At 39.6% G+C, this 27473-nt stretch overlaps 1 protein-coding gene across 1 annotated transcript in view; it reads right to left on the bottom strand.

Annotated features, from left to right (window-relative positions):
* The window catches only part of LOC103261063 (GDP-mannose 4,6 dehydratase-like), a 261513-nt gene that overhangs the window by 16256 nt on the left and 217784 nt on the right, over positions 1–27473 (bottom strand). The window contains exon 5 of the mRNA XM_021712670.1: positions 12226–12344. Within this exon, the coding sequence (XP_021568345.1) occupies positions 12226–12344 (119 nt within the window). The remainder of the gene's footprint in view (positions 1–12225; positions 12345–27473) is intronic.

Here is a 27473-nt window from a genome sequence, read left to right as displayed (position 1 = left end):
GGGGTTTCTCTATTATCTTTATATGGATTGTTAAATGTGCTGTAGCTGCCTGCTTTACTTTTCTTTATTTATGCTAACTCAAAGGGGGTATACTCCCCACTCCCAAAGGATATGGGTAAAACTTCTCTGGCTTTACAGGAGAAAGGAAAATGGGGTCACAAGAAGGAGACGGTGCTGTGAGGATCAGTGTTCCAGCCCTACAGTCTCAGCCACAGTTTGAGCTGCTGCATCGGTATCTCCTCCAGCTGCACAACCACACCCAATCATTTCCCTTCTTCCCACCACCCACAAATCTTCACTGAGCACCCACTAAGTGTCACCAGTAAGCGAAGCCAGGTGCTAAGGACACAGGTATGAGTGAGCTAGATGCGGTCTCTCCCTGAGGAGCTTGGAGTCTGTGACTGCCACAATCTTGAGTGATGGCAGAAAGCCAGGGTGCTAATAGACCCCAGGGCATGGGGTTGTTGGGCAGAGGGAGGATGCCTGAGCTGAGACCTGAAGAATGGTGGGGAGCGGCCAGGGAAGCTGAGGGAACTATGGAGCAAGTATCTCTGGAGGAGATGCCAGCCCAGCTCATCCGGTTGCCCAGTGCCCACACACAGTTCACTACCTCCTGCCTCTATGCCTTTACTCATGTCACCCACTCACCTGGAATGCTTTCCTCTTCTTCCTATCATCTATATCTCCCAACTTGGACAAGAGCCAGCTTACCTCTACCTTTCTGCAGATAGCACTCCAATCTTGACTGTGGTGCTGTTACTTCCATATTGCTATCATGAATTTGTACAATGGCATCACCTATGCATAGATATTTGTAAATAATGTGTTCTTAGTAATTGTCACCCAATTAGAATCTATACTTCTCAAGGGCAAGGAAATACCTTTTGATTCCCTTTGATGAATCTGGTTTTGAGAGAAAATGAGATAGCCAGAAAGTACATTAATGAGCATATGCTAGGTACTGTGCTAGTTGTTTAGGTATTATAAAGGCAGCAGCTATCTTATGGATCCTTAGCTAAGAACTGAAATAGACCTCCAGTTAGCAAACTGCATATGAAATGGAATGAAGGCTGCCTCAGATACCATAGCCCAGCAGGGCATGGGGACTCAAATGAAATCCTACCGGTGCTGATTATTCAAAAGCCTGCTGCTTCAACAAAGGTGAACATCATTTCATACCTTCATACTATAGTATTTTGATTTTTTAAGGGTTAAAAATTCAAGCACCTCAAAAGTTCATAAATATAAAAGATAGTTGGGCTTAGATTTTCAGAGGGGAGGTAGAGAGACATAGAGAGTAGGAGGATGGGACGGAAGGACAAAGTGAGAAGAAAGAAGAAGAGAAAGAGACTTCCTTTAAATGGTAACCTGAAGCTTACATGAAAAGGCCAACCTCTTTATTATGACTAAATAGAATGAGGAGATCTTCCCCCCCTTTTAAAAAAAATAACAGACAAGATCTCTTCTGTTACCCATGCTGGATTATAGTGATACAACCAAAACTCACTGTAGCCTTGACCTCCTGGGCTTAAAGTGATTCTGCTGCCTTAGTCTTCCAAGTAGCTAGGACTACAGGTGTGCACCACCATTCTGGCTAATTTTAAATTTTGGGGGAGGGTAGAAATAGGGGTCTTGCTATATTGCCCAGTCTAGTCTCATACTCCTGGCCTCAAGCAATCCTCCTGCTTTGACCTCCCAAAGTGCTGGGATTACAGATGTGTGCCTAGCCAGACTGGATATTCTTGAAGGTATGAGTCGATGTAGAGTCTCTCTGGAATGTTCTCATAGTACCTACATTCAGAAATAGCCTTTTCTATGCAGCTTTTCTCACTGTGATTGATTTTTCAAGCTCTATGGTGAATTCTGAGTGGTGATGAATTAAGGTGAGTTGTATTTCTGTCATTCAGTCTTACAGATTTCACCCAACTTGGTCACACAATATAGATGTCAAAGGAAGATTAAACAAGCTGTTGAGGGAGTTAAAGCTATCATGAGGCTCAAAGGCAGCTGGTCTACAAACAGCACACTGAAAGATTACATATTTTCCTACAGAGCTACAGCAACTTTTCTACTCCTGACTTGCCCCTACAAGGAGCCCTTAGTAGGACTGCATTCCATGTGAGAATCCTGTTCATAAATAACCACTGATTGGGAGGATCTGTTTTCCCATAGTGCAATCAAACACTGTCACAGCCCCACAACTCTTTAGGAAGCCTTACAGCAGCTATACCCACCACAGGGATGCCTATCCACACCCTAGAACCTCTACCCACTGGCCTTCCTTCTCATGCTTCTTCTTTTGGAGGATTAGCCTCCAAAAGCTAAGGCCTAGGGACCAGGGTCCAGAAATCCCACCTACTAAGAATCGACATCAAGTTAGGGGAGGATGGTGTGTGAGCACAAGATGGCTTGTTACTCAGCCAGGGGGATTTCAGACGTGAGTTTCTTTTGTAATATATAATAATTTTGCCCTTGTTATTTTTATTGCAAATGTAAACACAGTATTGCAGACTATGATAACTATTTCCATTGCCTGAAACATCTTCCTGCCCAAGGCACCAGATGTTGGGTCTTCCATGGTTTCAGGCTATCCTTACAACTCTCTTCTCGAAATGTAACAAGATTAATGACAGAAAATTAGTCAAAACATGAATTTGCCTGCTTGTCTCATCCTACTATCATTTTAATTGTAGGAGAGAAGCTCTTCCTTTTCACTCCATGTACTTAGTAACAAGTTGAAGGGAAAGTGAAACACAAAACAGCACTAAAGAGAGTCTCAACAATGCAACTTCTTCGAAACACACACACTCACACACACACACACGAACACACATGCACACACACAGACACACACCCCTGAGATGCTCTTAGAAGAAAGTAGTTGTTGTCATAAAGCTGCCTTTTCAATACCAATGACCACACAAGAAGTTAATTAACAAACATTACCTTAAATTTTATCAGGATTACATATGTACTGAACTACTCTCCTGAAATCTTCTACTAATCCAAACTCAAATTAATGTGCTATTTTCTAATACATTCAAAATAATTATTCAAATGATGTCAAAGACTTCAAGAGGGAATATTTATGTAGACTGTATATACAGAGATGGCAACACAAGTATCAAGCCTTTTTGGTGAGCAGCAGAAATGGGAAGAGACAACAGACCTTAAAATAGCAAAAGTCAGAATATTCCAGATGCTGACTGGTGTGTCTGATATAGAAGAGACAGGTAATATGAGGCTGTAGAGAAAGTCCAGAAGGTAAGAGAAAATACCTGTAACCTTCCTCTAAGTATGCAAAGCACAGCAGGAGAAAACTATGAGAGGAAAGAAAGCTCCCAGCTAAATTAACTCCACCACTAACTAAAACAGAAGCCCTTGCTCTCTCCTTCACCCTCTACATACAATTGTTCACCAAATTCTGTGACTCTAAGTCTCTCTTAAATCAATCCCTCCTTTCCCTGCCCCTGCCCTGAGCTGAATTCAGGTCCTTCTCATCTCTTCTCAGTAGGTCAACTCCATGGTGGCTTCTCTCTAACTGTCACCGCCATGAGAGAGTGAATCATGCTAGTCACGGATACTGAGGAAATCTGGGTGACAGAGGGTGTTCTTGGAAGGCCTTTCTGGACAAGCTGGCTTTGGGATATCCATATTTGTCTAATTACGTGTTTACAAAGCACCCACTGTGGGCAGTTGTTGAGGCACTGAGGATAGATGAGGCAGGAGATGATGCTTATAGCTACAGACCCAAGAAGGAAGGCACTCAAGGAACCAGAAGAGGTGCTGTGGTTTTATGGGGGATTTGCTTCTAGAAACAGAGCTTCAGATCACCATTGCATATGGTGAAAAGTGTCCTTGAGAAATCCTTCAAGTCTTATTTTCTTTCATCAAAACTTGGGTTCTTGGAAGCTCAAAAACCAAGATTAGCTGCTTTTGTTCTCTTTGTATTTGGTTGGGGTTTCCCTCTCCCAGAGGTATGAAGACTTGGGCCTGTTTCCATTGTGAATATCACATTACAATTTTTTTTTTTTTTTAAAAACAAGGATGAAAAATGTAACATAAAGGAAAAAGGGACCTCTTGGGTCAGAAAATCCTTCTTTCAGATCCTCTCTGGCTGGGTCACCTGAAGAGGGCCTTGACCTGCACTGTGCTTCAGTTTTCTCCTTAATGCATCATAACTTGGCTATTGCCTGGCACTGGAATTAAACTGAGTAGGTGTGCAGCTTCTGGGCTCATGCTAGACACACACTGTGGGGAGGGTGTGCTGTCTGTGTCTGCCTCGCACCACATTCTGCCTGTCTTCTGCACTAGCATCCAGGGAAGGACTCTGCTCCTCCCATTCAGCCTTGGACTTCCACTGGGGCTGCCCACCCTGGAATTCTCTCTCTCTGACAACAGGCCAGGGCCTGGGATCCAGTCCCACACTCTGGCTCCATTGACTTTTCTAAAGATGATCACAGGATCCATGTGGGGCCAGTCACAATCTTTCCTTAAGACTTTTCTAAGTGAATCTCAAATGTTCTATTCTTCTGACTGTGCTAGGCTGCAATCAGAAAAATAGAACATTTGATATTCACTTAGAAAAATTCCTATGTCCTCAGGAATGCAGTCAAAGATGCTCTCTGCCATGAGGAACAGCTGGGGATGGAGGTGACATCTGAGAAGCAGTGAAGTCAAGAAGCAGAGGGTCCCTAACAAAGTTCCATCCCAGATCCATGTCCCTGAGGTTGCTCTGAGTTCGGTTTCAGTTCCATAAAAACAAAAGAACTCTGACTACCAAAATTGTCCATTCACTTTTCTCCTCTTTGTCATATACATAATTTCATTATGCTTCAGTCTGTGTTTAAGTAGTATGGATACTTCACACATTTAAAAAATAATCTGGCCGGGCATGGTGGCTCAGCCTGTAATCCCAGCACTTTGGGAGGCCAAGGCAAGAGGATTGCCTGAGCCCAGGGGTTCGAGACCAGCCTGGGAAACTTGGTGAGACCTTGACTCTACAATAAATCCCAAAAACTAGCCGGGCATGGTGATGTGCATTTCTAGTTCCAGGTACTTGGAAGGTTGAGGTGGAAGGATAGCCTAAGCCCAGCAGGTCAAGGCTGTGGTGGCCGCGAGCATGCCACTGCACTCCAGCCTGGGTGACAAGGGTAAGACTCCAATTCAAAAATAAATAAATAAACAAATTTGCATAAAAACATTATACAGGAAATGAATATATTAATTAAAGAAAATAAAGAATGGGAAGAAAAATAAGGTCTTTTTAAACTTTTAAATACACAATGGAGAATTGAAATTGCCTTAAAAATTAAAAGCAAGAGGATATAAAATAATCTGCAGTGGAATTTCATCAATAAGTTATCTTTAGGCCTTCAATCTTTTCTAAAGATGATATTTCATGTTTCAAAAAACTTGGCTTCTTTTTTGGACTTAAAAATGTATTTTCGGATTTGTTGTGTTTGGGATTGAGTTTTTTACACCTTTTATAAAATTTATGTTGCTTCTAAAAAACCCTCTGAAACTATTATTAAAATGTATAGTTCAGTAGAAATTAATATATGCCATTTTGCAGTAGTCACTTTTTTAAATGAAGAACTCTCAAACACATTTTAATAACTTTACATTGCATATGTGAATGTCACAGATTTAAGCAAATCTAATGAAGAAAATAAGATGTAGGCAACATGACATCTTATTCTTTAAAAATATGTGCACTTTTGTGTATGTTTTCTTTAGGAATCAAACACAACATCTTATTATTAGGAGTGCTTTGTTAAGCTCCAGTCTGCTTCTTGACTTCACTGCTTCTCAAATGTCACCTCCATCCCCAGTTGTTACTCATGGCAGAGGGCATCTTTGACCGCATTTCTGAGGACATAGCCTAGCACAGTCAGAAGAATAGAACATTTGAGAGTGATTCACTTAGAAAAATCCCAAGGAAAGATTGTGGTTGGCCCCACATGGATCCTGCAATCATCTTTAGAGCAGTCATTAGAACCATTTGTATATATCATATTTTCTTTATACATTCATAATTATTAGATACTTAGGTAGATTCTGTACCTTGGCTATTGTAAATAGTACTGCAATAAACAGGAACATGTGGATATATTTTTGATATACTGACTTCATTTCCTTTGGCTATGTACCCAATATTGGAATTACTGGATCATATGGTAGCTCTATTTTCAATATTTTGAGGAACTTTCATACTGTTTTCCATAATGGTTGTACTGATTTACATTGCCATTAACAGTGTACAAGGTATCTCCTTTCTCCATATTGTCACCAATACAGGTTTTCTAATTTATAAGTCAGCTGGCTAAGTAAAGAAAAAAAGGAGATAATGAAAATGACTTTTATAAAGTGAATTTAGTTAAACATTTTTCTCTATATATTACAATTCATAAACAAAATTACCTTAAGACCAGCACAAGCAAGGACATTAGTCATGGGTTTATGGACTTTCACTTATTTTGGGGATTTAAGCAATGCCAGTTGTTTTAAACATGTAAAACATTACAGGAAAGCATGTTAAATGTTTCAAAAAATGAGCTCTTGGATATTCTCTGATTTCCAAGGTTATTTTTTGACAGACTACATTCTACTGTAAATTCTGAAGTAAGGAAACTACTAATTTATTTATTTGTTTGTTTATTTATTTATTTATTTATTCATTTGAGTCAGAGTCTCACTCTGTCGCCCAGAATGGAGTGCAGTGGCACGCTCCCAGTCACCGCAGCTTCCACCTGCCAGGCTCCGGCGATCCTTCCGCCTCAGCCTTCCAAGTAGCCGGAACTACAGGCACGCGGTACCATGCCCAGTTAATTTTTTATTTACTGTAGAGAAGAGGTCTCGCCAAGTTGCCCGGGTGGGTCTCTAACTCGTGGGCTCAGGCAATCCACTGGCCTCGGCCTCTCAAAGTGCTAGGATTACAGACTGAGCCACAAGCCCGGCCAGGAAACTACTTAATAAATTAAACAATTAGTTGAATTGAAAGAACCTAACTCTTCAAGAACTGGTAGAATTGGGTATTTAATGATTACTGGATAAATCACATAGTCCCTCAGGCTCTGGGTGACTTGCCTTATGGAAGTATAATATCTCATCTTGTATTAGAGACTAGTTTAGCACCACCAGAAGAATTTTCAGACACTTTGGCTCTCTGCTTTGGAGATCCCAGTCATCTTTTGGTCTATCTCTTTTCCAAATCACAGGCAAAGGAAAAGGCAGTTACGGTTCCTGACTTTTGGATCTCTTCACCTTGTCCGAAAGCATTCCTCAACATATTAACAGCAGAAACAGAAAGCCCAGATAACCCTTTTTCCTTTATTTATCAGATGATAAATTAAATTCAGTTGCAATTAAATTCAACTTGTATCCAGATAGTCTTATAAATACTAGAGATGGGAGGAACAGAGCACAAAATAAACAAAAGGATTACATCAGTTAGAAGTGCCCCTAACCCATTCTCATGGGAAGCCCTAGGTTTTGGCTTTTCATTTTTGAGAAATGCCCCTTCACCACCCATTCTCCAGCCCCTCCAAATCAACATTTCCTAACTTCCAAAAATTATATCTCCATTATTGATTCATTAAAGTCTCCATTTATTTACCATATATCTGACACTGTGCTAGGCACAATATAAAGTATCAAAAGGAATCAGGGACGAAATTTTGTCCTTAAGGAGCCTACTGTCTAACCTACTGGGGAAGGTAAAAATCACAAATGACCAAAAATATGCTAGAAAGTGATAAGGGTAATCATCAAGGTTCATTTCAAACTTGCAGTTCTACATTCTTTCAGGCTTTGCTATTCAAAACGTGGTCCATCGGTCAGCTGCATCGGCATCACCCAGGATCTTGTTAGAAATTCCGAATCTCAGGCTCCACCCAGAGCTACTAATTCAGAATCTGCATTTTAACAAGATCCCAAGTGATTCACAGCATATTAAAATTTGAGAAACACTGCTCTCTAGGAGATGGATTCAGCAAAAAGGTATTCTAATTCTGGGAAATGGTCAAGTCTTCTTGGGAGAGGATAAAATACCTCACTAGATCCACCACCATCTCTATACAAGGAAAATTAAACAAGGTTATTCACCCTCCTGAAATTGCCTCTCTCTGCAAAGTGTCTCTGTTAAGTTTCTTCTGGCCACGAAGGCATGAAACATCAGTGTGACTTTTTTACTGTTTCTTGTCCCCAAACATAATTACTTTGCCCAAACTTATTGTTTCCACATTGTCTTAATCCCTTGAATTCACTGTTGGCAAATGTCATTTTCAATCAATTACCTACTTCATTCATAGCAAATACTTATAGAGAGCTTAAGATGTGTCAGGCAGTGTTGTAGGTGACTTACATACATTAACCCATTAAATAATCTTCACCCCATTCCTGTGAGGTAGGAACTCGATCACCATTTTATAATTGAGCAAATGTAGACAGAGAAGACAAATAACTGCCTAGGAAGTTGCAGAGCTGGAATTCAAGCCCAGGAAGTGTGGCACTGAACCTGTGCTTTTAACCACAGTATACATCACACTGTGTATACATAAGGATGAATGAATTGGGAGTTAAATTGACCAAATCATGAAATAAAGACATTAAAAGAGCATCCTTGGGAGAAAGAAGCATGTACTCTTAATTTTTATAAAAGCATGTTTCCACTAAATAGTAATAAAACTGAGTTCCACCGTAATAATTATCTTTATTCTCTGATGTTCTCTTTAGGATGTGTTTTCAGTAGGTTGACTATGATGTATACTGTAGCTTCCTTTGTGTTTTTCCTAATTGGGGTTTACTATGCCTCTTTGTTCTGTGATTTTATTGTTTTCTTCAAATTTGGGGGAAAAACTTGGCTATTACTCAATTCTTTTTCTGTGCTCCTTTTCCCCCTGTCCCCTGGGACTTCAATTACACATATGTTAAGTTGTTTGATAATTATCTCACACATCACTGAAATTGTTCTTTCTCCTCAGTCTTCTTCTTTTTGTACTTCATCTGAAATCATTTTTAATGTTACGTCTACATTCACTGGTCTTTTCTTCTGTAGTATTTAATTTGCTCTCAATGCTAACAGTAAATTTTTTTAATTTCAGATACTTCATTTTTTTCTTGTCTAAAGTTCCACTGATTCTTTTTAAGTATATTTTCCCTGTCTTTATCAATATATCATGTCTTTCTTAAATATTTGAATATAGTTATAACAGTGATTTTAACATCCTCGTGTACTCATTATCACTATCTTTATTATTCTTCCAAGTGTTTTTATTGATTGATTCTTATTCTGGTTATGGGCCATATTCTCCTGTTTCCTGGCATGCCTAGTAATTTTTGATTGAATGCTGTACATTATACATTTTACGTTGTTGAGTGACATAAACAACAACATTTATTTTCTGTCTTCCTTTGAAGAATACTGGGCTTTGTAATGGCAGGACACTGAGTAATTTGTCCAGTTTGACCCTTTTGTGACTTGTATTCAAGCTTTGTTAGCCTGAGTCTAGAGTAGTCGTTTATTCTAGGGATTCACCCCATTATTGAGGCAAAGCCCTTTTGAAATCTGTTCTGCATTCTCAGGGTCATCAACAAGATCTCTCCACTATGACTGGTTGAAGTGTGAATGTCTTGGGTGACCTCTAAGAAACATTCAGTCCTCAGTTCCCAGGTGATTATTTTTTGAAGCTTATGTAGTTTCTCATACACGTGCATCTTATTATTTAGCAAAGACCCAGGGGGACCCCAAAGATTTTTGGAGTTCCTTTTCTTTGTAGAGTCCCTCTTTCTAGAACCCTGACCCACAATGTTCAGGTGCCTCAGACTCCCTGATTTCTGATCAATCGTCTCCTCAACTCAGCAAGACAGTTGTTCTCTGCTTGAGGTGCTTCATTCATACTGCATGGTCCAGAATGAAAGCCAGAGTGACTGCAGGGCTCAACTTATTTATTCCTTTTCTATCTGGGATCATAGTCCTACACTGCCTGTTGACCAGTGTCTAAAATAGTTGCTTCATGTATTTTGTCAAGTTTCCTAGTTTTTAAAGCTAGAATGTTAAAGCTTGTTTCTGTAAGTCCATCATGGTTAGAAGTGAAAGTATTTTCTTATGTTTTAAAATAAATCTTAGAAAATAGTTTGGTGTTCCTCAAAAAGTTAGACACTGAATTACCATATGACCCAGAAATTCCATTTCTAAGTATATACCCGAAAGAGCTGAAAGCAGAGACTTAAACAGATATTTGTACATGCATCTTCATAGAAGCATTATTCATAATAGCCAAAAGTTGTTAACAACCCAAGTGCCCATTAAGAGAGGAATGGTTAAACAGAGTGTATGTGGTATATATTCTATTATATATATATATTCAGTCTTTAAAAAAGGAATAAAGTGCTATAATATGGATAAGCTATGAAAACATTATGGGAAGTGAAATAAGCCAGATACAAAAGGATATATATTGTATAATTCCACTTATATGAGGTACTTAGAATAGGAAAATTAATCAAAATGGCAAGTAGAATAGAGGTTACCAGGTGTTGGGAGGATGTAGAATGAGGAGTTATGATAGAAATGTTCTGGACATGGATAACACTGATGGTTGCATAACACTGACCATACTGAACTGTATACTTAAAAATGGTTAAAATGATCAATTTTATGTAACTTATATTTTATAATTTAAAATCATCAAACTTTTTTTAAAAAATAATCTTTTATCTATAATAAAGGATTTCCCCACAAATCTTTTGGATACTCCAATATAAATCTGACTTCAAAATTTGTATAATGAAATAAGTAAACATAGTGGATGACTATAAACTGGATTTTTTCAGTATGAAGTATAGCAACTGCTAAAACTCACATGGGATCTGTAAGTTATATGATAATAATATATCACTATGAATTTCCTGAATTTGATGATCATATTGCATTTCTGCAGGAGAATGTCATTGTAGAAAACACACATAAAAGTTCAGGGTATGGGGTATCAGGCCAGCAATTTATTCTCAATGGTTCAGAGATAAAATGATTGTAATGTATTTGTAACTTTTCTTTAATGTTTTGATAGATCCAAATCAGCAAAGTCACAATAGAAGATAATGTTTATACTGTGATAAAAATTTTAAAACTTGAAAAGCAAAAATAAAATAAAATTTAAAAATAAATAAAAACTCAAATCATTAAAAAATAAGAAAGATAAGAGAAATTTTGAAAAAAAATTTGGTTTAGATGCTGACCAACCTTTTACATGCATGTAAGTAGGGTTGAATGCAGTAAAGTCCCAAGAAACATTAAAAAATGCTCACCCTCACTAGTCATCAGGGAAATGTATATCAAAACCACAATGAGATACCAACTCACACCAGTCAGAATGGCTACTATTTAAGAGTCAAAAAACAACAGATGTTGGTGAGGTTACAAAGAAAAGGGAATAGTCATACATTGCTGATGGTATTGTCAACAAGTTCAGCCTTTGTGGAGACCAATGTGGAGAGTTCTCAAACATCTAAAAAGAGAAATACTATTCAACCCAGCAATCCCATTACTGGATATATACCCAAAGGAACACAAATCATTCTATCAAAAAGACGTCTGAACTTGCCTGTTTATTGCAAGCATTCACAATAGCAAAGACATGGAAATAACCTAGGTGTCCATCAGCAGAAGATTGGATAAAGAAAATGTGGAATATATACCATAGAATACTATGCAGTCATAAAGAAGAATGAAATCATGTCCTCTGCAGCAATACGGATGCCGCTGGGGGTCATTATTCTAAGAAAGTTAACACAGAAACAGAAAACCAAATACTGCATGTTCCCACTTATAAGGGGGAGCTACACACTGGGTACACACAGACATAAAGATGGGAATAATAGACGCCAGGAACTCCAAAAGAGGGGGAAGGGGATGAGGGTAAAAAAAACTACCCATTGGGTATCATACTCACTATCTGGGTGATGGGCTCAATAGAAGCCCAAACTGCATCATCATGCACTATACCTATGTAACTAACCTGTGCTTGTATCCCCTGAAATTAAAATAAAAATACAAATGAAAGAGCAAAGCACCTGCCTTGAACTGAAACTCTCTGTATTGCTTTACAAGAGAGCAACAGGGGAAGATGACAAACAGAACCAAGGCAGAATAGCAGGCACATAAGTACATCTGCCAGTAACTATCTGGCTAATAAGCAGCAGTCAACTTTCAGGCATACTTACACAATGGTTTTTCCAATGTATGAGAATGATTTCTCGACAAATTCCCGGACACTATGGACTTCTCCAGTGGCTATGACAAAGTCCTCTGGCTCATCATTCTGCAACATCAGCCACATGGCCTAGAGAGAAATGGAGTCAAGTTAATTTCAAAGTTGTACTTAGCAGTCACTTTGAAAATACGGTGTTATCCAGTGCACATAACTGGATATGGAAATGCACAGCTAGAATATGAAGATGAATTTAATGCAATATTCTAACCATGACAGGAATGTTCTCAACCTTTACTGTACATCAGAATCATGTAGGGGGACATCTTGGTATGGTTGCCTGGGTCACAGCTGTAGGAGTGGACTCAGGCCTAGAGAGCATGTCTCAGAATATACAACATCCCAGGAATGGTTCTCATGCTGCAGGTCCTTGAACCAAAACTTAGAGGACCATGATGTTAGGCAGTGTCTGTGGCAAATAACCTTTTTATAGCATTACTTATGAAAAAACAGTCCTAAAAGCATTGTCTAATTTTTCTGTAACAAGTGACAGGCAAGAATAAAATCATTTAAAGATGGCGTTTGTCCTCAAAAACCTAATTTTTGAATAACAAAGTTGAAACCTAATTTTTGAATAACAAAGTTGAAAGTCTACCAATCATTTTTTTAAAAAAAAGAAAAGAAAATTTGCCAATCAGAAAGCAAAATAAGCAAGAATCCTTCATGGAAAACAGTCATGTAATAGAGAATACTACTATTTTTAAAAAGTTGACTGAGAGGCAATGAAAATATTGACACCGGAGTTCAGGGATTCATGAGGCAGCATGTCAAGGTCAGGTGCTCACCCTTCACAACATGATCAAAATGAATGTATCAGCCAGATAAACTTTCTCAGGAGGAACTGAAAGTCTGGCTGGCAAAAGTGCAGTTGCATGTCCGAGACAGACTTATGGTACCATCATAGCCCATCTCCCCTGAGGAGAAGAGCTTTTATCAGTACACAGGCCTACAGTTCCTATGGCCTGGAATTTTGTATTAATCATAAAGATTTATTTTAACACAGATAGGAGATGCAGATTTTTAAAAATTAAGTGTAGCAAGTATCCAACAGGAACATGTCTCTTTAAAAAGATCCAAACCAAAAGAAAAAAAAATTCTTTTGATCACTTCTACCCACTTCTCAAAATAAAATATATAAAAGAAATAAGCACTTTATTTTAACACAGTCCTCAATGTTATGTGCATTGAACTCTTGTTCTAACATTTAAACAAAACTATTTTGTTTGGTGTCTCTCTGGATGCTACTGAATAAGCTGAAAAATGGGTTGCTGAAATCAATGAGTTGGCCTATTTTCTCCTAGAAAATGCCATAAAAAAGTTTAATTCCTCTTTACTCATTTTAATTTGAGGCAACCTTCTACAATTTTTTTTCTTTAATTTCTCTTTTTATTTTTTTTGAGTTGGAGTCTCACTCGGTTGCCCAGACGGGAGTGCAGTGGCTGCTCCCGGCCACCGCAGCCTCGACCTGCTGGTCTCCAGTGATCCTTCCACCTTAGGCTTCCGAGTAGCTGGAATTACAGGCATGCGCTACCACGCACGGCTGATTTTTTAAAATTTATTGTAGAAATGAGGTTTCGCTGCTCAGGCGGGTCTCGAACCTGCGGGCTCAGGCAATCCACTCACCTCAGCCTCCCAAAGGCGCGGGATTACAGGTTGAGCCACCGAGCTCGGCTAATTTCTCTTTTACTTGAAGTTTTTTTTGTGTGTGGGTATTTTTGTATTTTTGGTCTTTTACAAGACTGGTTAAATCTTTTTTTGTTCTATGGAAGATAAGATCTGGGGCAATTTCATATGCCTTGGAGATGTGGCATGGTGGTTGGGACAAGGACAATAGTTTCAGGTCAGTGGCATACTGTAAAGTAACTAACAGATGAAATTGTCTTGGCTAGGAGACAGTTTTGTTTATATTAATGAAATATCTGCTGTTTCATTTTGCATTAAGAGATCATGGTAGATGAATTTAGTCACAACACTTTTTAAATGGTCTACTATTACTGCTGCTGCTACTACTACTACTACTACTACTACTACTACTACTACTAGTACTTCAACCACTACTACAGCTTGATCGGTGTTTAAAAGGCACAAAATACAAGCTGCTCTCTTTACTTGAATAGTCCATGCAGCAGATGGAGTCTATACAGTGGTTTGGTAGCTCCCTGAATGCTGTTAAAAGCTGAGCGCCGAGAGGAGGAGAAGGTCTGAAATGCAGCCCAGGTCCTCCTGGCCAAACCTGTCCATGCCCAGCACAGTTTGTCACAAAGCCTCAGAGAAGTGCCTGCTTGGAAGGGAGGCTACAGCCTGCATACACTAGAGGTGGGCTGGTGAAGAGGCCACTCCATGTAGGTCTGGCCTGCGCGTGAAGTTCTCGCGACCTGGAATGTCCTATCCCCTCATCTGTCTGGGAATGCTGACCTCTCTTTCTAGATCCCATACTAGTCCCAAGTCTAGCCACTGGAATGAATTCCTGCTGTCTCACTGGACTTCCCTGTGACCAACAGCACACAGCATGGTGGCTTCATTAGGACTGAGGCTGCACTTTAGCCCCTCTTCCCAACTAAGCTTACCCTGCCACCTCACTTGAGCAGGGGCACATGTGTACCTGTGCACACACACACACACACACACACACACAAACTTGTGTGTGCACTTTCAGACTTTTAGGGAAAATTAAATTATGCTTCTGGCTAGAATTTCTATTCGAACATTCTTCTGTGGGATTAAATGTAATGGGGTAGATACACTTAAATGTGTTTGACTCAAATATCAATTCTAAAAATAACATTTCAAATAGATCTTTCAGGACCACTCAGTTTATTTCCTTAGAAACACTCTGCTGTGCTAGTATGGTCTGAAAAAAATCCTATTTTTAGTCATGTGAAAGAAAGCAAGGGCTTGCTAAAAATGAAAGGAGAAAATATGAATGCTGGCTAATGGCAGATCACTTTAAACATGGGCACAGGTCCCCTGGTGCTTGTTTTGTTCCCGGCAGGAATCAGGGGATCAGCAGGAACCTCTCCTTTCACTAGAGCAAGAGCCAAGAATCTGCTCTTTTCTTCTCCATCAGACTATCTGTGACCTTTGACCTATCAATTTCTAGGCATTTCCTCCAAAGTTCATATTGTACCAGACTCCAGTCTGGGAATGGGAAGGGAAAGGATATACAACTCCAGATTTATTTGTTATTGCTGAATAGTTTACTGGTTTCAACAGAGGGAAAGGGCTTTGTTTAAATTTCCACTGAGCATAATTAATGGTTATTGACTGGTAAATGAAGAACAGGTGACACTCAGGATTAGAAGATAAATGATCCTGTGTGCTGGTGTGATAATGGGTTAGTAATTTGCCACAAAGCCGAGGCCGAGTGCATCCCGTCCTAACGCTAGATCATGTCCAGGAGACAAAAGGCCCCTGTGTGAGAAGGACTCGGCCACCCGCCTCCTGATACAGCTGCACACGTTGATCTGCTCCATTTATTCTTTGATGGATGGCACAACTGAGGCAAAAGTTCACCAATTCTCACCTTCCTGTTCATATGCTGGACCATATGACCCATGACATGGCCAGGCCACACTCTGTGATCAAATCGCCACCCAGTTTTGGCTTCTGACTAGAGAAACAGTTTTGAGGTTATATGTTTTAGAGGTCAGTCGTCTCTTGCTGTCTCTCAAGGAATGAAGAAGGAAAAAGACGGTCTTCCTGCATTCTTTCAGTGCCCTTTGAGGATGTGACTGACTTATCCACTTCCTCAGATACTTATTTACTTTTAGTCTTGACCTGATACAAGTGCATTTGAAAAAATCTCCTGTTTTTTAATCTGTCTCACAGGGAGGAAAGAAAATCAGTTAAGGAATGTAGAAGAGCTCTAGATTTCTTCAACATAAAAATGTTCCTTAATGACCAATAAACAAAGCAATTTTTAAATCATGACTTGCATTCATTTAGCTTTTAAGACACATGAAGTTCAAGAGAAATCTGATTTCATACCACTGACATTTGACAACAAAGTCAAGATGGGTATAAGTATTAGTTACATTTGACATGCGCTCTCTTGTGACTATATAGTAATAATTAACCTATCTGTTCTACAAATTCATTTTAGCAAAGTCAAAATAAAATTTTAATGAAAACATTTTAAAGTAAAAATATTCTTTCACAGTCTCTCATTCGGTCATTGGAAGGATGAATGCGGAAGTGGCACGAGAGGCTCATGGGAAGAGCCATTCCTCTGCTTGGTACGTCGCCAGATCTGGTGGCTGTTCACAGCTAGACCAGTGAAGGAGAACACCCAAAGTACATCACCACAGCCGACTGACTACATCTGATTCCATGCATGCCTTCTGTGGTGTGATGTGTGTTTGTCTTAAAAATCTAGATTCTACAATTGCTTCCACCTCGCCATTAACCTCTAGTTCAGTATCCAAGCCACAGACACTTATTAACTGAGCTGGCATCCATGAATAACAAGATTTGTTAATCAAGGTTATGTTTAACTATGTATATTTGACTGCTGTGTTTCCAGTCTTGTGCTTTTGTGCTTTATATGCTACTGTCATAAATATCTTATATATATATGTATAGTTATTTCAGGGAAGAAAGTCTATGAAATAATTATAATAAAAATTATGGGAATGTAAACAAATGAAAATTCAAATTCCAAATAAAGAAAGCCCAGTATAAATCCATTCGTGTACATTTTATCTTTCAGCTTTATTTAGTAGCTGTTTTCGTGATGAAAGCCTGGTGTTTACAGTTTAGGACAGGACCTCTTGTGGTCCTGTGGTTGGTCAGGCCTTATGTCTGGTGGAATCCACACAGGTAGGTAAGTCTTAGGGTTAACATGGTAGAGTAGCCCCTACTCTGACAGAATTGGAAAGTAAGTAGCAAATGACCTATTAAAAACAAACAGAACTATATTGACAAAATTAAACAGCATAAGACCAAAGTCTGACCTTATGGCCCCTCTCGATCTATTAATTTTGTTCTTGGGCAAAAACACTGTGGCATGTGGATTCCTTAGATTAAGGGTCTTTCAGACATTTTAAAGATACAAAGTTAACAAATAGAAAAAAATTAGATAAGTAAAAGCACCAAAAAGAAAAGAACATAATTTAGAAAGCTATATAGCTCTTCCTCCCTCTCCTCCTTCTTCTTTTGCTGTTAACATATCATTCTATATTGACATCATATGTACTGATAGAAAGAGATCATGTCAAAATCTGCCTTGTCATTTATTTTTTATTTCAGCTAGGTATACTCAGCCACAAATTCCAAGGTTGGAGTTAACTTTTTTCTTCCCTGGAAACAACATAAAACCTAAAGCTCCTAGTCTTGTGTTAATAATCATGCTAAATAAATTTTTCTGGAGTCTCATCTGTCTTTTCAATATGCAGCTTCTAGTCATATATTTATGTCTTCTATTTATCTTTAAAGATATTTTATCTCTTCTGTTTCCATTTCTTTTCTGGGCACACCAATTATGCATATGTTGCATCTCTTTTATTCTATCTTCTTTATCTATCATCTCCTATCTAATCATCTTTTTTCTGTTTTTTATATCATTTTATGATTTCCTCCAGCCTGTTCACCTGATTATTTTAGTAACATTTATTTTAAATTTTGTTGCTAATGTGGATCAATTTCGTAAGAACTTTTTTCCTCTTCCACACTTTTCCAGATCACTACCAGCTTACTTTTTATCTCAGTTATTTTATTTAAGTAAGAGGACAGCAAACTTTTTTCTTATAGTGTCAGATAGTAAATATTTTAGGCTTGTGAGTCATATGGTCTCTGACACTCTGCCACTATAGCACAAAACAGCCACAAACAATATGGACTCAAATGGGTATGACTGTGCTCCAATAAAACAGTCACAAAATCCACAAAGCCTATAATTTGTCCACCTTTCCTTTAAGCAAACTTAACAAAAACATGTTGCCTGTAATTTTGACTCTATGGAGGACAACTACTTGCACTTTAGCTGTTTTTTTTTTCTTTAATGGTATACCTTATGACATGTGCTATTGACCTGTTTTGCTAATGCTCCTTTTCTTCTCCTTGTAATTCTCTCCCGCTCTTACCTAGGCATGGATTCTGGGGATGGTGCTTTTAAAATTATTCTATTTGAACAAGGCTGGTAGTTTGCTGAAGAATCTTATAAAGAGGCACAGGACAGTACACTGAAGGTGGACTTCAGCTCAGTTAAGACTTCTTTCAAAACCCTCTCACCAAACTCATGACATGCTTTGGCCCAGGACATGGCTGCCATAATGTCTCAGCTTTGCTGGTTAGTGTGGTTAGTGTAGAAGAACCCATAAACCACAGGACTACTCTTAGTGCCATTTGGTTATGTTTGCTTTTCCTCTGTTTTTACCCCAGATCACAATCTGCAGTGTCCCTCAGCTAGGAGGCTATGCCTGCCCAATAAAATTGGCTTCTGCTTCCTGCTATTCTGCAGTACAGCAGTATCTATTAAGATACTCTCTACTTCTCTCTCTGTAATATTATTTTGTGGGCCTCTTTTTTAGGAGTACCACATGTATCAAATTAATATTTTTAGAGTTGGGGGTACATGGAGGATTTACTACATAAGTCAATTGCATGGAGGTGAACTCTCTTTCCTTCTGGTAGGGGACCTGGTACTCAGTGTGTGGTTGTGTGTTCCTTATCCCTCCTCCAGCAGTGTCCAGCATTGAATCTTCTTATATGTCCAGTGATTGGGGCTGGATTCTGAGTGAGAACAGGTGATATTCAGCTTTTTTGTTACCATGATAGTTCAATTAGAATGACGGTCTCTAGTTGCATCCATATTGCTGCAAAGGATATGACTGTTCTTCTTTATGGCTGCATAACATTCCATCGTGTATATATACCACATTTTCTTTATCCAGTTCACTTTTGATGGGCTTCTGGGTTGGTTCCATGTTTTTACTATTGTGAATATTGCTGCAATGAACATATGTGTGCAGGTGTCTTTCTGGTAGAGTGATTTATATTCTTTTGGGTATATTCCCAGAAGTGGGGATGCTGGATTGTATGGCAGCTCAAATATAAGTTGAGAAAACATTGTGGACCTTATTAGACTGAAATTATTTTTAGCAAAATCCACAGCCTGTATGTGTAGTTCCTAACATTCACTCTTATTTTTCTCTAAATTTCATGGTATCTGTCTTAAACTTTTAATACTTCATCATTCAAGTCGTGGGTCATTTCATTGTTACAATGAAGCTGAAGTTTTATTTTTGCTTTGTTATTTTTCTTGATTTTAGGGGACTTCAAAGAAGGAGTATTGAATAAAAATGTCCTTACTTAGTCTTTTTTTTTTTTTTTGAGTTGGAGTCTCACTCCATTGACCATGCTGGAGAGTGCTGTGGCATGCTCACGGCCACCCCAGCATCGACCTGCTGGGCTCAGGCAAAACTTCCACCTCAGCCTTCCAAGTAGCAGGAACTACAGGCACGTGCTGCCATGCCTGGTTACTTTTCTGATTTACTGTAGAGATGAAGTCTCGCCAAGTTGTCCAGTCTGTTCTTGAACCCATGGCAATACCCTCACCTTGGCCTCCCAAAGTGGGATCATAGGCTTGAGCCACTGAGCCCAGTCTATAAATTCATTTTTAAAGTATGATATCTCAAGTCTGCATAATTTTATGAATAGAGTGCTCAGCATAATATTCTGAATGAGTGCATAAAGAAATATCTTAAGCAAATATATGCACTCCAAACTATGTGACCATTTAAATAATACATAAGAGAACCTTAATGAAAAATGCACATACAAATAAAGGTTGTTTCACTTATCTACAGATGCTTAATAAGCCATCCCCAAACTTAATGGCTACAACCTTTTGATTGCTTATGATTCTGCACATCAGAATTCACGAGGGCTCAGTGGACATGGTTCCTCTCTGCTCCTGGCAGTGTTAGCTAAGGGGGTCTGAATAGGGGTGTGGGGCCAAGACAGTTTCCCTCACAGATCTGTTGCTGGGTGCTGAACACACATCAATTCTCCTCATGGCCAATCTCCCACTGGCCTCTTTACATGTTAGCTTCTTCTGAGATAGCCAAAAGTCCAGTAAGACCTTGAACCTGAAAGCTACCTGGTGTTACTTCCTCAGCATACTATTGGTTACAGGGTCAGTCCAGATTCACACAGACTCTCTCTCCTTACGGGAGGAGTGATACAGTCACACTGTAAATGGGCTTGCAGAATGGGAGGGGTTATTGCAACCATCGCTAGAAAAAATCTACCACAAAGGGCTATCTTGTGATGACTCTAATGTTAGCTATTTCAATATAGCAATGAAATTGCGATATTTGCTTCAGCTTGCAGTTTCTATGCAAAATTCCATCTATCTTTAACACTGTGCAGTGATAGGTTTACATGAGGGCAAAAATAATTTATGTACTGACACCTGGGATATGCAAGCTCACTTTCAATTCACCCTCATCTAACAAATGCTCTGACTGGCCCTAACATCAACAACTATGACAACATCGTTCCCAGAGTGGTTGCTTCCTGGAGTGTGCCCAGCGACCTACCACCAGGTGTTGCCAATTACCTGCTCCCACTCGAATACCCAGGTAAGTCATTTTAGAATTCATTCCAGGCTCAGCAGGAACAATATAAAAGCCCTGGGCATGCAGGAGGAAGTTTCTTTACACTCATGACCACCTGACTGTCCATCGTCCTGCTCTTTGTTCCTGAACCTGCTGCCTAAACCTGTTGCTGGAACACCGGTTCTTATGACTGTATTCTTCAAGCTCGTCATCCTGACCATCTGATTCTGTCTCTTGATCTGACTCTGACCTTGAGAATTCAACTTTTTGGTGGGTTCTAGGCTCCCTAGAATGGGCAGGTCCTAGTCTTGCCATAGGTCTCTCTGTTCCAGTGTTGACAAATAAAAACTATATACACATCATATTGCATACATTAAGGTAGATGTAGATGGAGCTTTACAGGAGTAGTCTGAAAAAATCTGAAACAGCATTGTCAATAGACGTATAATGTAAGCCACACTTGTCATATAAAATTTTCTGTCAGCCACACTAAAAAAAGTAAAAAAAAAAAAGGGTGAAGTTAATCTTGATGTTTTATTTAACCCAGTATATCATTACTGAGATATTTCACATTCCTTTTCTATAAGTTCAGCGTGTATTTTGCCCTTTGAGCACTTCTCAATTCATAAGAGTCACACTTGGGATGCTCAGTAGCCACATGAGGTGTGGTTACTGCATTGGGCCATGAAGGGCTAAAGCTAGCTTTGAGCTCAAGAAGGAGAATAGACTTTGCTACGTGATACTCTACCCTAATCATATTTGCTAAGGGACTCTGCTGGGACTTCTTGGAGGAGGTCTCCTCATTTTCTCCATAGCAGAGTTGGTGGAATAATCCCCCCCCTTTGTACTTGTCTCCACCTCCTGACTTCTTCTGTAGTGATTTCATCAGTGATGGCAACTAGGAGAGCTAGAGCTTGAAAAATAGTACAACTAGCTCTTAATTCACAGGTATTTGACATCTGAATGCCTGCCTCATTCATCCACAAATGGGCAGTCATATCACACCCTTTTCGCCAGTTGGGATACCTGAGAGTAAACACCTAAGAAGCACTTGTGGGTTTGGTGAAATGTGGTGCTGAAGAGAGGAGGCATGTGTTCTCAAATTTTAGTGTGCATTAGAATCACCTGGAAGATTAGAACGCAGACAGCTGGCCCCTTCCAGACCCAGAGTTCCTGACTCAGTGGGCCTGGGTGGAGCCGGAGGAGTGTGCATCTATAATAAGCTCCAGATGAAGCTACGGCTGCTGGTCTGGGAGCCGCACTGAGAGCCTCTGTGGTGGCCAGAGTTTAGACTTGGATCAGATATCTGCAACTAAACCCCAGCCCTACTTACTAGGCAACTTCTGGTAAGTTACTGAATCTTCCAGAGTCTCAGTAAAATGCAAATAATAATAATACTTGCCTTATGGGGCTATTTTTAAGATTAAACTAGTTAACATACATAAAGAGTCTGAGACATAGGAAGTGCTCAAGAACTACTACTTATGATGATGGCAATGATGATAACTTGAGAGAGTTATTGGTGCCTGGGAGAATCTAGTTCATCTCCATGACCAAACCCTTGCACCCATAAATAGCATGGGGAAGGAAGAATGGCAGGGCGGGGTGAATTAAATCTTGATTCTGTTAGTCAGAGCCTCCGAATTTAATAGCTGGAAGGGGCCTGAGAGATGTTCTCATTCAATTCAGCTCATTTTAAAGATGAAGCAACTGAAACCAGAGAGACTGAGTAGCTTGTCTAAAGTCTCACGCTATGTGCTAGATAGAGCTGGGGCTAGAACCTCTGCCCTCTCTCTTGTACTCTTTCTATTGTGTTATGCTAACCCACATTTCCCTGATAGCTGTGTCTAGGAATGCATCTTCCTGAAGAAATGTTGTCAATGGTGGTTAGGAATAGCTACATGGACTTCTGTGAGCTAAGCTGGGCATCGACCAGGTTGTCAATAGACACATATGGCGTGCCTGCTAGGTGCCAGGCACTGTGCTAGAGTCTGGGGCTATGCCATATAGGGACAGACAAGGACGACACTGTGCTGGCCTATGGGTTTCTAACATATATATGGCGAAAAGGGTGCTAAGAGTCCAACACCTGATTTAAGAAAAAACTTCTGGGACAGAGGTTCCAGGTAGTATCAGTGAGCCTTCAGGTGTGGCTCCTTTCTAAAACCTTCCCCCTAATAACTAAAGCTATCCCCACCCACCACTCTTGCTGAGTCAAGGCAGCTGTTACCAGGTGACTTGTCCCTGTGCCTACTGCTCCCAGCCTCCCCAATCCCTTATCATGGATGAAGACCTGACATATTCTGGGTGAATCAGAGCCTCAAAAACATTAATCGTAAAAGACATAAAGGATGAACCAGCAAGGCAGTGTTGAGCACCAGAGTTATGAGACTATCACCAGGGTTAGGGCTGGCTGGAGCCCAGTTCCTTCTAATCGGAGGTGTGCAGAGCCCAGCCTGGAGAAGGCCTATGTGGGTGAAGGAGTGGGGTGAGGGGGCACCGAGGGGAGACACCTATACAGAGGAAGGTAGTTCTCACTTCCAATTCCTGTGAAGCACCTCAAGGATCCTTATGCTAAATCTCCTCTTCCCTGAAATTCTTTGAGTTGGTTTCTGCTCTTTGTGCCAATAAACTTGGATGTAGACAGCTAAAGAGCAAACAAGACTTCTAGACCCACAAGGCTATGGGACTGGTAGTGTGTCAGCTCTGTGCTCAGTGCTAAGAAGGCAGCTCCAAGGGGGGCCCCACCTGTGATCTCGGGATCCAGTGGGGAAGACCCTTGTGCCCAGTCAGCTACCATAAGAAGCATGGCTGATGGGAGAGGTGCCAATGAGAAAGAAGATGTGGGAGCGCAGAGGAGACAAGGCACATCGGAGGAGGAGTGCTCTGAGTATTCATTAGGGTGTCATTAATCCATGGCCTTGCGGTACCCCCCACTGAGGACCGCCCACCCTTTGCCGTCTCTGAAGCTGACAGGCTAGGACAAGTGCCATCTTTGTAACCGAGGACCTCGTATCCCATGAGACTCGCTCATTGAAACTCATTTCAAATGTTTTCCCCCAATTCCATCACAAAAATCAGGATGTTCCATTAAAAGTCACTGTTTTACTTGGTACTTTTGAAAATATGCTTGAGTAGAATTAGATTTAATCATTCTTCCTTTAATTTTTGTTTGCTAAATATAAAAAATCCCACTATAAACAGTATATGAGCTTTGTTCTTTTAGGCGGTTAAATCACTCTTACTAACTTGATCCCACCCATGACGGCGATGTTCTGTTGTCATAATGATTTCCTAGATGCTGACTTTGCAATGTCCTCGACAGACACAAATGAAAAGGGAAGCCAGTTACATTTAAGAAAACATTGACTGTAACAATAATATTTGAGTGTAGTGATACAGGAGGAAAGAAATTTCACTATATACATACAAACAAAAATCTTGAGAAAACTCCCCCTCCATATAAGGGCTTGTCCACACTGTTGAATACTAAAACAGTCTCTTTATGTTCTCCAAGATTTAACATAAAAATTAAGAGAGCGTCTAGAAGTTCAATTATTTTAAAAACACATACATGGTCAGACAGTTTTTTTTTTTAATTAAATCTAACTCTAGATGAAATCAAGAAAAATAAGTAGAAAAACAAGCCTATAATAAATTAATAATTTCAAAATATTTAACTTATCACGTTTTTGAAAACTCTAAAATATCAAACAATATTTTAAAAAATCGTTAGAGAAACTTAAATTATCAGACTCTGAGGATGAACATTTATTTTTCAGTGAGTTAAATTTTCAGTAGTCAATAAGTACCAACAACTGTTCAAAATTGTTAAGAAAAAAGCCTATTACTAAACAACACCATACATAATGTCATCTAAGCAAATGCTAAAGGTCGGGTTTTGAGGAGCACCCTTTTCTGTTAATATAACACAACATTTTTCACATTCATTTAATGTGAATGAACAATGTCTTCATTGTTTTCCTGAACACTAATTTAGTGTTGTATTTTTTGCTTGTGTCAATGAGTGTCAAAATATTGTTCTTTTAATACATGAAAGTATTTGCATAGAGCTTTATTACTGATCTTCAGATGTTAGCCAGAGGCAAAGTAAAACAGAGACGCTCCAGTTGAGAAATCTCACTCGCAATGAAAAGCAAGAGTCTTAACATATTCTGTTTTCCTGCCAATTTTTCTCTTAAGTACACAATGATTTACTTACTCCACAATTGGTGAAATTAAAAGCAATGCTGGAGACTACAAAACTATAAGAATCCCTTTCCCTAAAAATGAAACAGAACGTCTGCAAGGAGGCATACAAAACTCTAAGAGGAAGTGCTAAGATCTAAGATCCTGACATGAATTAAAAGACAATCTGATATAAACCAATTACAGAAAAGGAAAGAAACATGGTGTTTTCAACAATGAACTGAGAAACACAAGGGCAATTTTATTAAGTTATGCCTTTCTGCATCATTTCATCATTCAATGCTCAGTTGCTTATAAATGCTTGCATTTGTCTCATTAAGAAAAATAAAACCGCCACACCTCTGTCTCCTTAAAGTTGAAGAGTCCACAGCCAGGTACCGATGCAGTTTTCAATTTTGTTTTTTCCCTTTCTAACACCAATCATCTAGCCATTTGGTACCGGTTGAAAAGACAAAATGCCCTTTCAGAGAGCGCAGGCTCTAGCTGACGGGTTACTCACGATGAAACTGCAGGGCTGTACCCAGGCTGCGGGGTGGGAGCGAGCAGTCCCAGAACTGGCTGCCAGGACCGGCTAGGAAAGGCCATGTTCACGCGGCGAGCAACCAGACCAGCCTTTCAAGTCAAGTGTTGGCTTGTAGACATATAAGTTAATCAGCTATGAAATAACCACCACAATGTACTTATTGATCACACAGGGCTTATGACGCAACTGTTGGCCCGAGAGGATTTGTGCTTCATTTTTTCAGCCTCCAGCCTTCAGAGAAAGAGCACTTTGAGGTGGTGTTTACAAAAAGGCAGACGTTAACTTCATGATCTGAACCTTCCTGGGAAGATGAGCAACATGTTGGGTCTTCAAAATAAAACATACCAATCCCATCACATTCACATCCCTGTTCATTTTCCAGAGAACCTGACAGTGTTTTCATTGCATTGTACTTATTAAGAGCAAGAGTATTTAGAAAGTCTCAAACTGATACATTTCAAAATTAATTCTAAATGTGTTCCCCTAATTTTTTTTCTTTGCTTTGAGCCCTAGGGAATGTTGATTCTTTTGTTTATGAATCAGTAACATCAAAGATTAAGCATTTGCTCCAAAAATCATAAACTTATATTTTATATAAATCTGTATTTTAGAAAGCTGGCAGCTTTAAAGTACTAGTATGTATACAGATAGTTTAGTGCACTTTAACTGAGCTTAAATATGAGTCAGTAAATACACGTAGTAATCACATTTTCTGCTCAACCTTTGATTCCCATTTCTACTAAATTCTTTCTCAGATCACAGAGGGAAAAAAAGGTGGGTGAGGGATCCTGGTGGTACCAGAGCTCTAAGACATGTTCTAAGGTGCTGTCAAATGTGGGCCATGGGTTGTCCAATAACAATAAACTAACCACTTATATACCTAATCGTGAATTGTACCCCACATCTTTAAAATAAAAAAATTAACTAAAAATAAAATAAAATAAAAAACCAGAAACCAACAAACTAAAGTGTCTTCTCCCATTAGGCCAGCCCAATCATTCTGAACTGTCCTCTAGAGTGTATCTTCTTAACTCAAGATGCAAAAGAACAAAAGAACTCAGATCTAAGTTCAGTGAGAGGACTATGCAAGTGGGCTGAAGAATCCGTGAATTAAATGTTTAAGAGAAACATTCAGTAAATCAATTCTCCAAGGGCACAGAGATAAAGGCCCAGTGTCTACCAGAGAGTAAACTGACTGCCAAGTGATAAATCTCCCACTCCCAGGGCACTGTCCTCGCTCTCTGGCTAGGCCCAGATTGCATGTGGGCAGACATTAGAGACCACGGCCAATGTGAAGATGAACGTGCTTGATGGTATGACAGGTACACAACTGCTACCTCCTTTTTTTTTTCTACATAGAATGTCCTGTGTGTGACTGATTCTGGGGAAAAAAATTGATTAAAAAAATCAAATATTGTATTTCTTTTTTTTTTTTTTTTGAGTTGGAATTTCATTCTGTCAGCCAGACTGGAGTGCAGTGGCCGCTCCCAGCCACAGAAACCTTGACCGGCTGGGCTCTGGCGATCCTTCCCCCTCAGCCTTCCGAGTAGCCGAAATTACAGACGTTACCACGCCCAGCTGATTTTTGATTTATTGTAGAGATGAGGTCTCGCCAAGTTGGCCAGGCGGGCCTCGAACCCGCGGGCTCAGGCAATCCACTCACCTCGGCCTCCCAAAGTGCAGGATTATAGGCTGAGCCACCAAGCCTGGCCAAGTATTGTATTCCTTTTTTTTTTTTTTTTTTGAGTTGGAGTCTCACTCTGTCACCCAGACTGGAGTGCAGTGCCACTGCTGCCTCGACCTGTTGGGCTCCAGCAATCCTTCCGCCTCAGCCTTCCAAGTAGCTGGAACTACAGGCGCGTGCTACCACGCCCAGCTCATTTTGATTTATTGTAGAGATGAGGTCTTGCG

The sequence above is a fragment of the Carlito syrichta genome, unplaced genomic scaffold, assembly GCF_000164805.1.
Source record: "Carlito syrichta isolate Samal-C Ts95f unplaced genomic scaffold, Tarsius_syrichta-2.0.1 Scaffold303584, whole genome shotgun sequence".
In the NCBI taxonomy this organism is placed as follows: Eukaryota; Metazoa; Chordata; class Mammalia; order Primates; family Tarsiidae; genus Carlito; species Carlito syrichta.
This window is presented reverse-complemented; position numbering and strand designations above follow the sequence as displayed.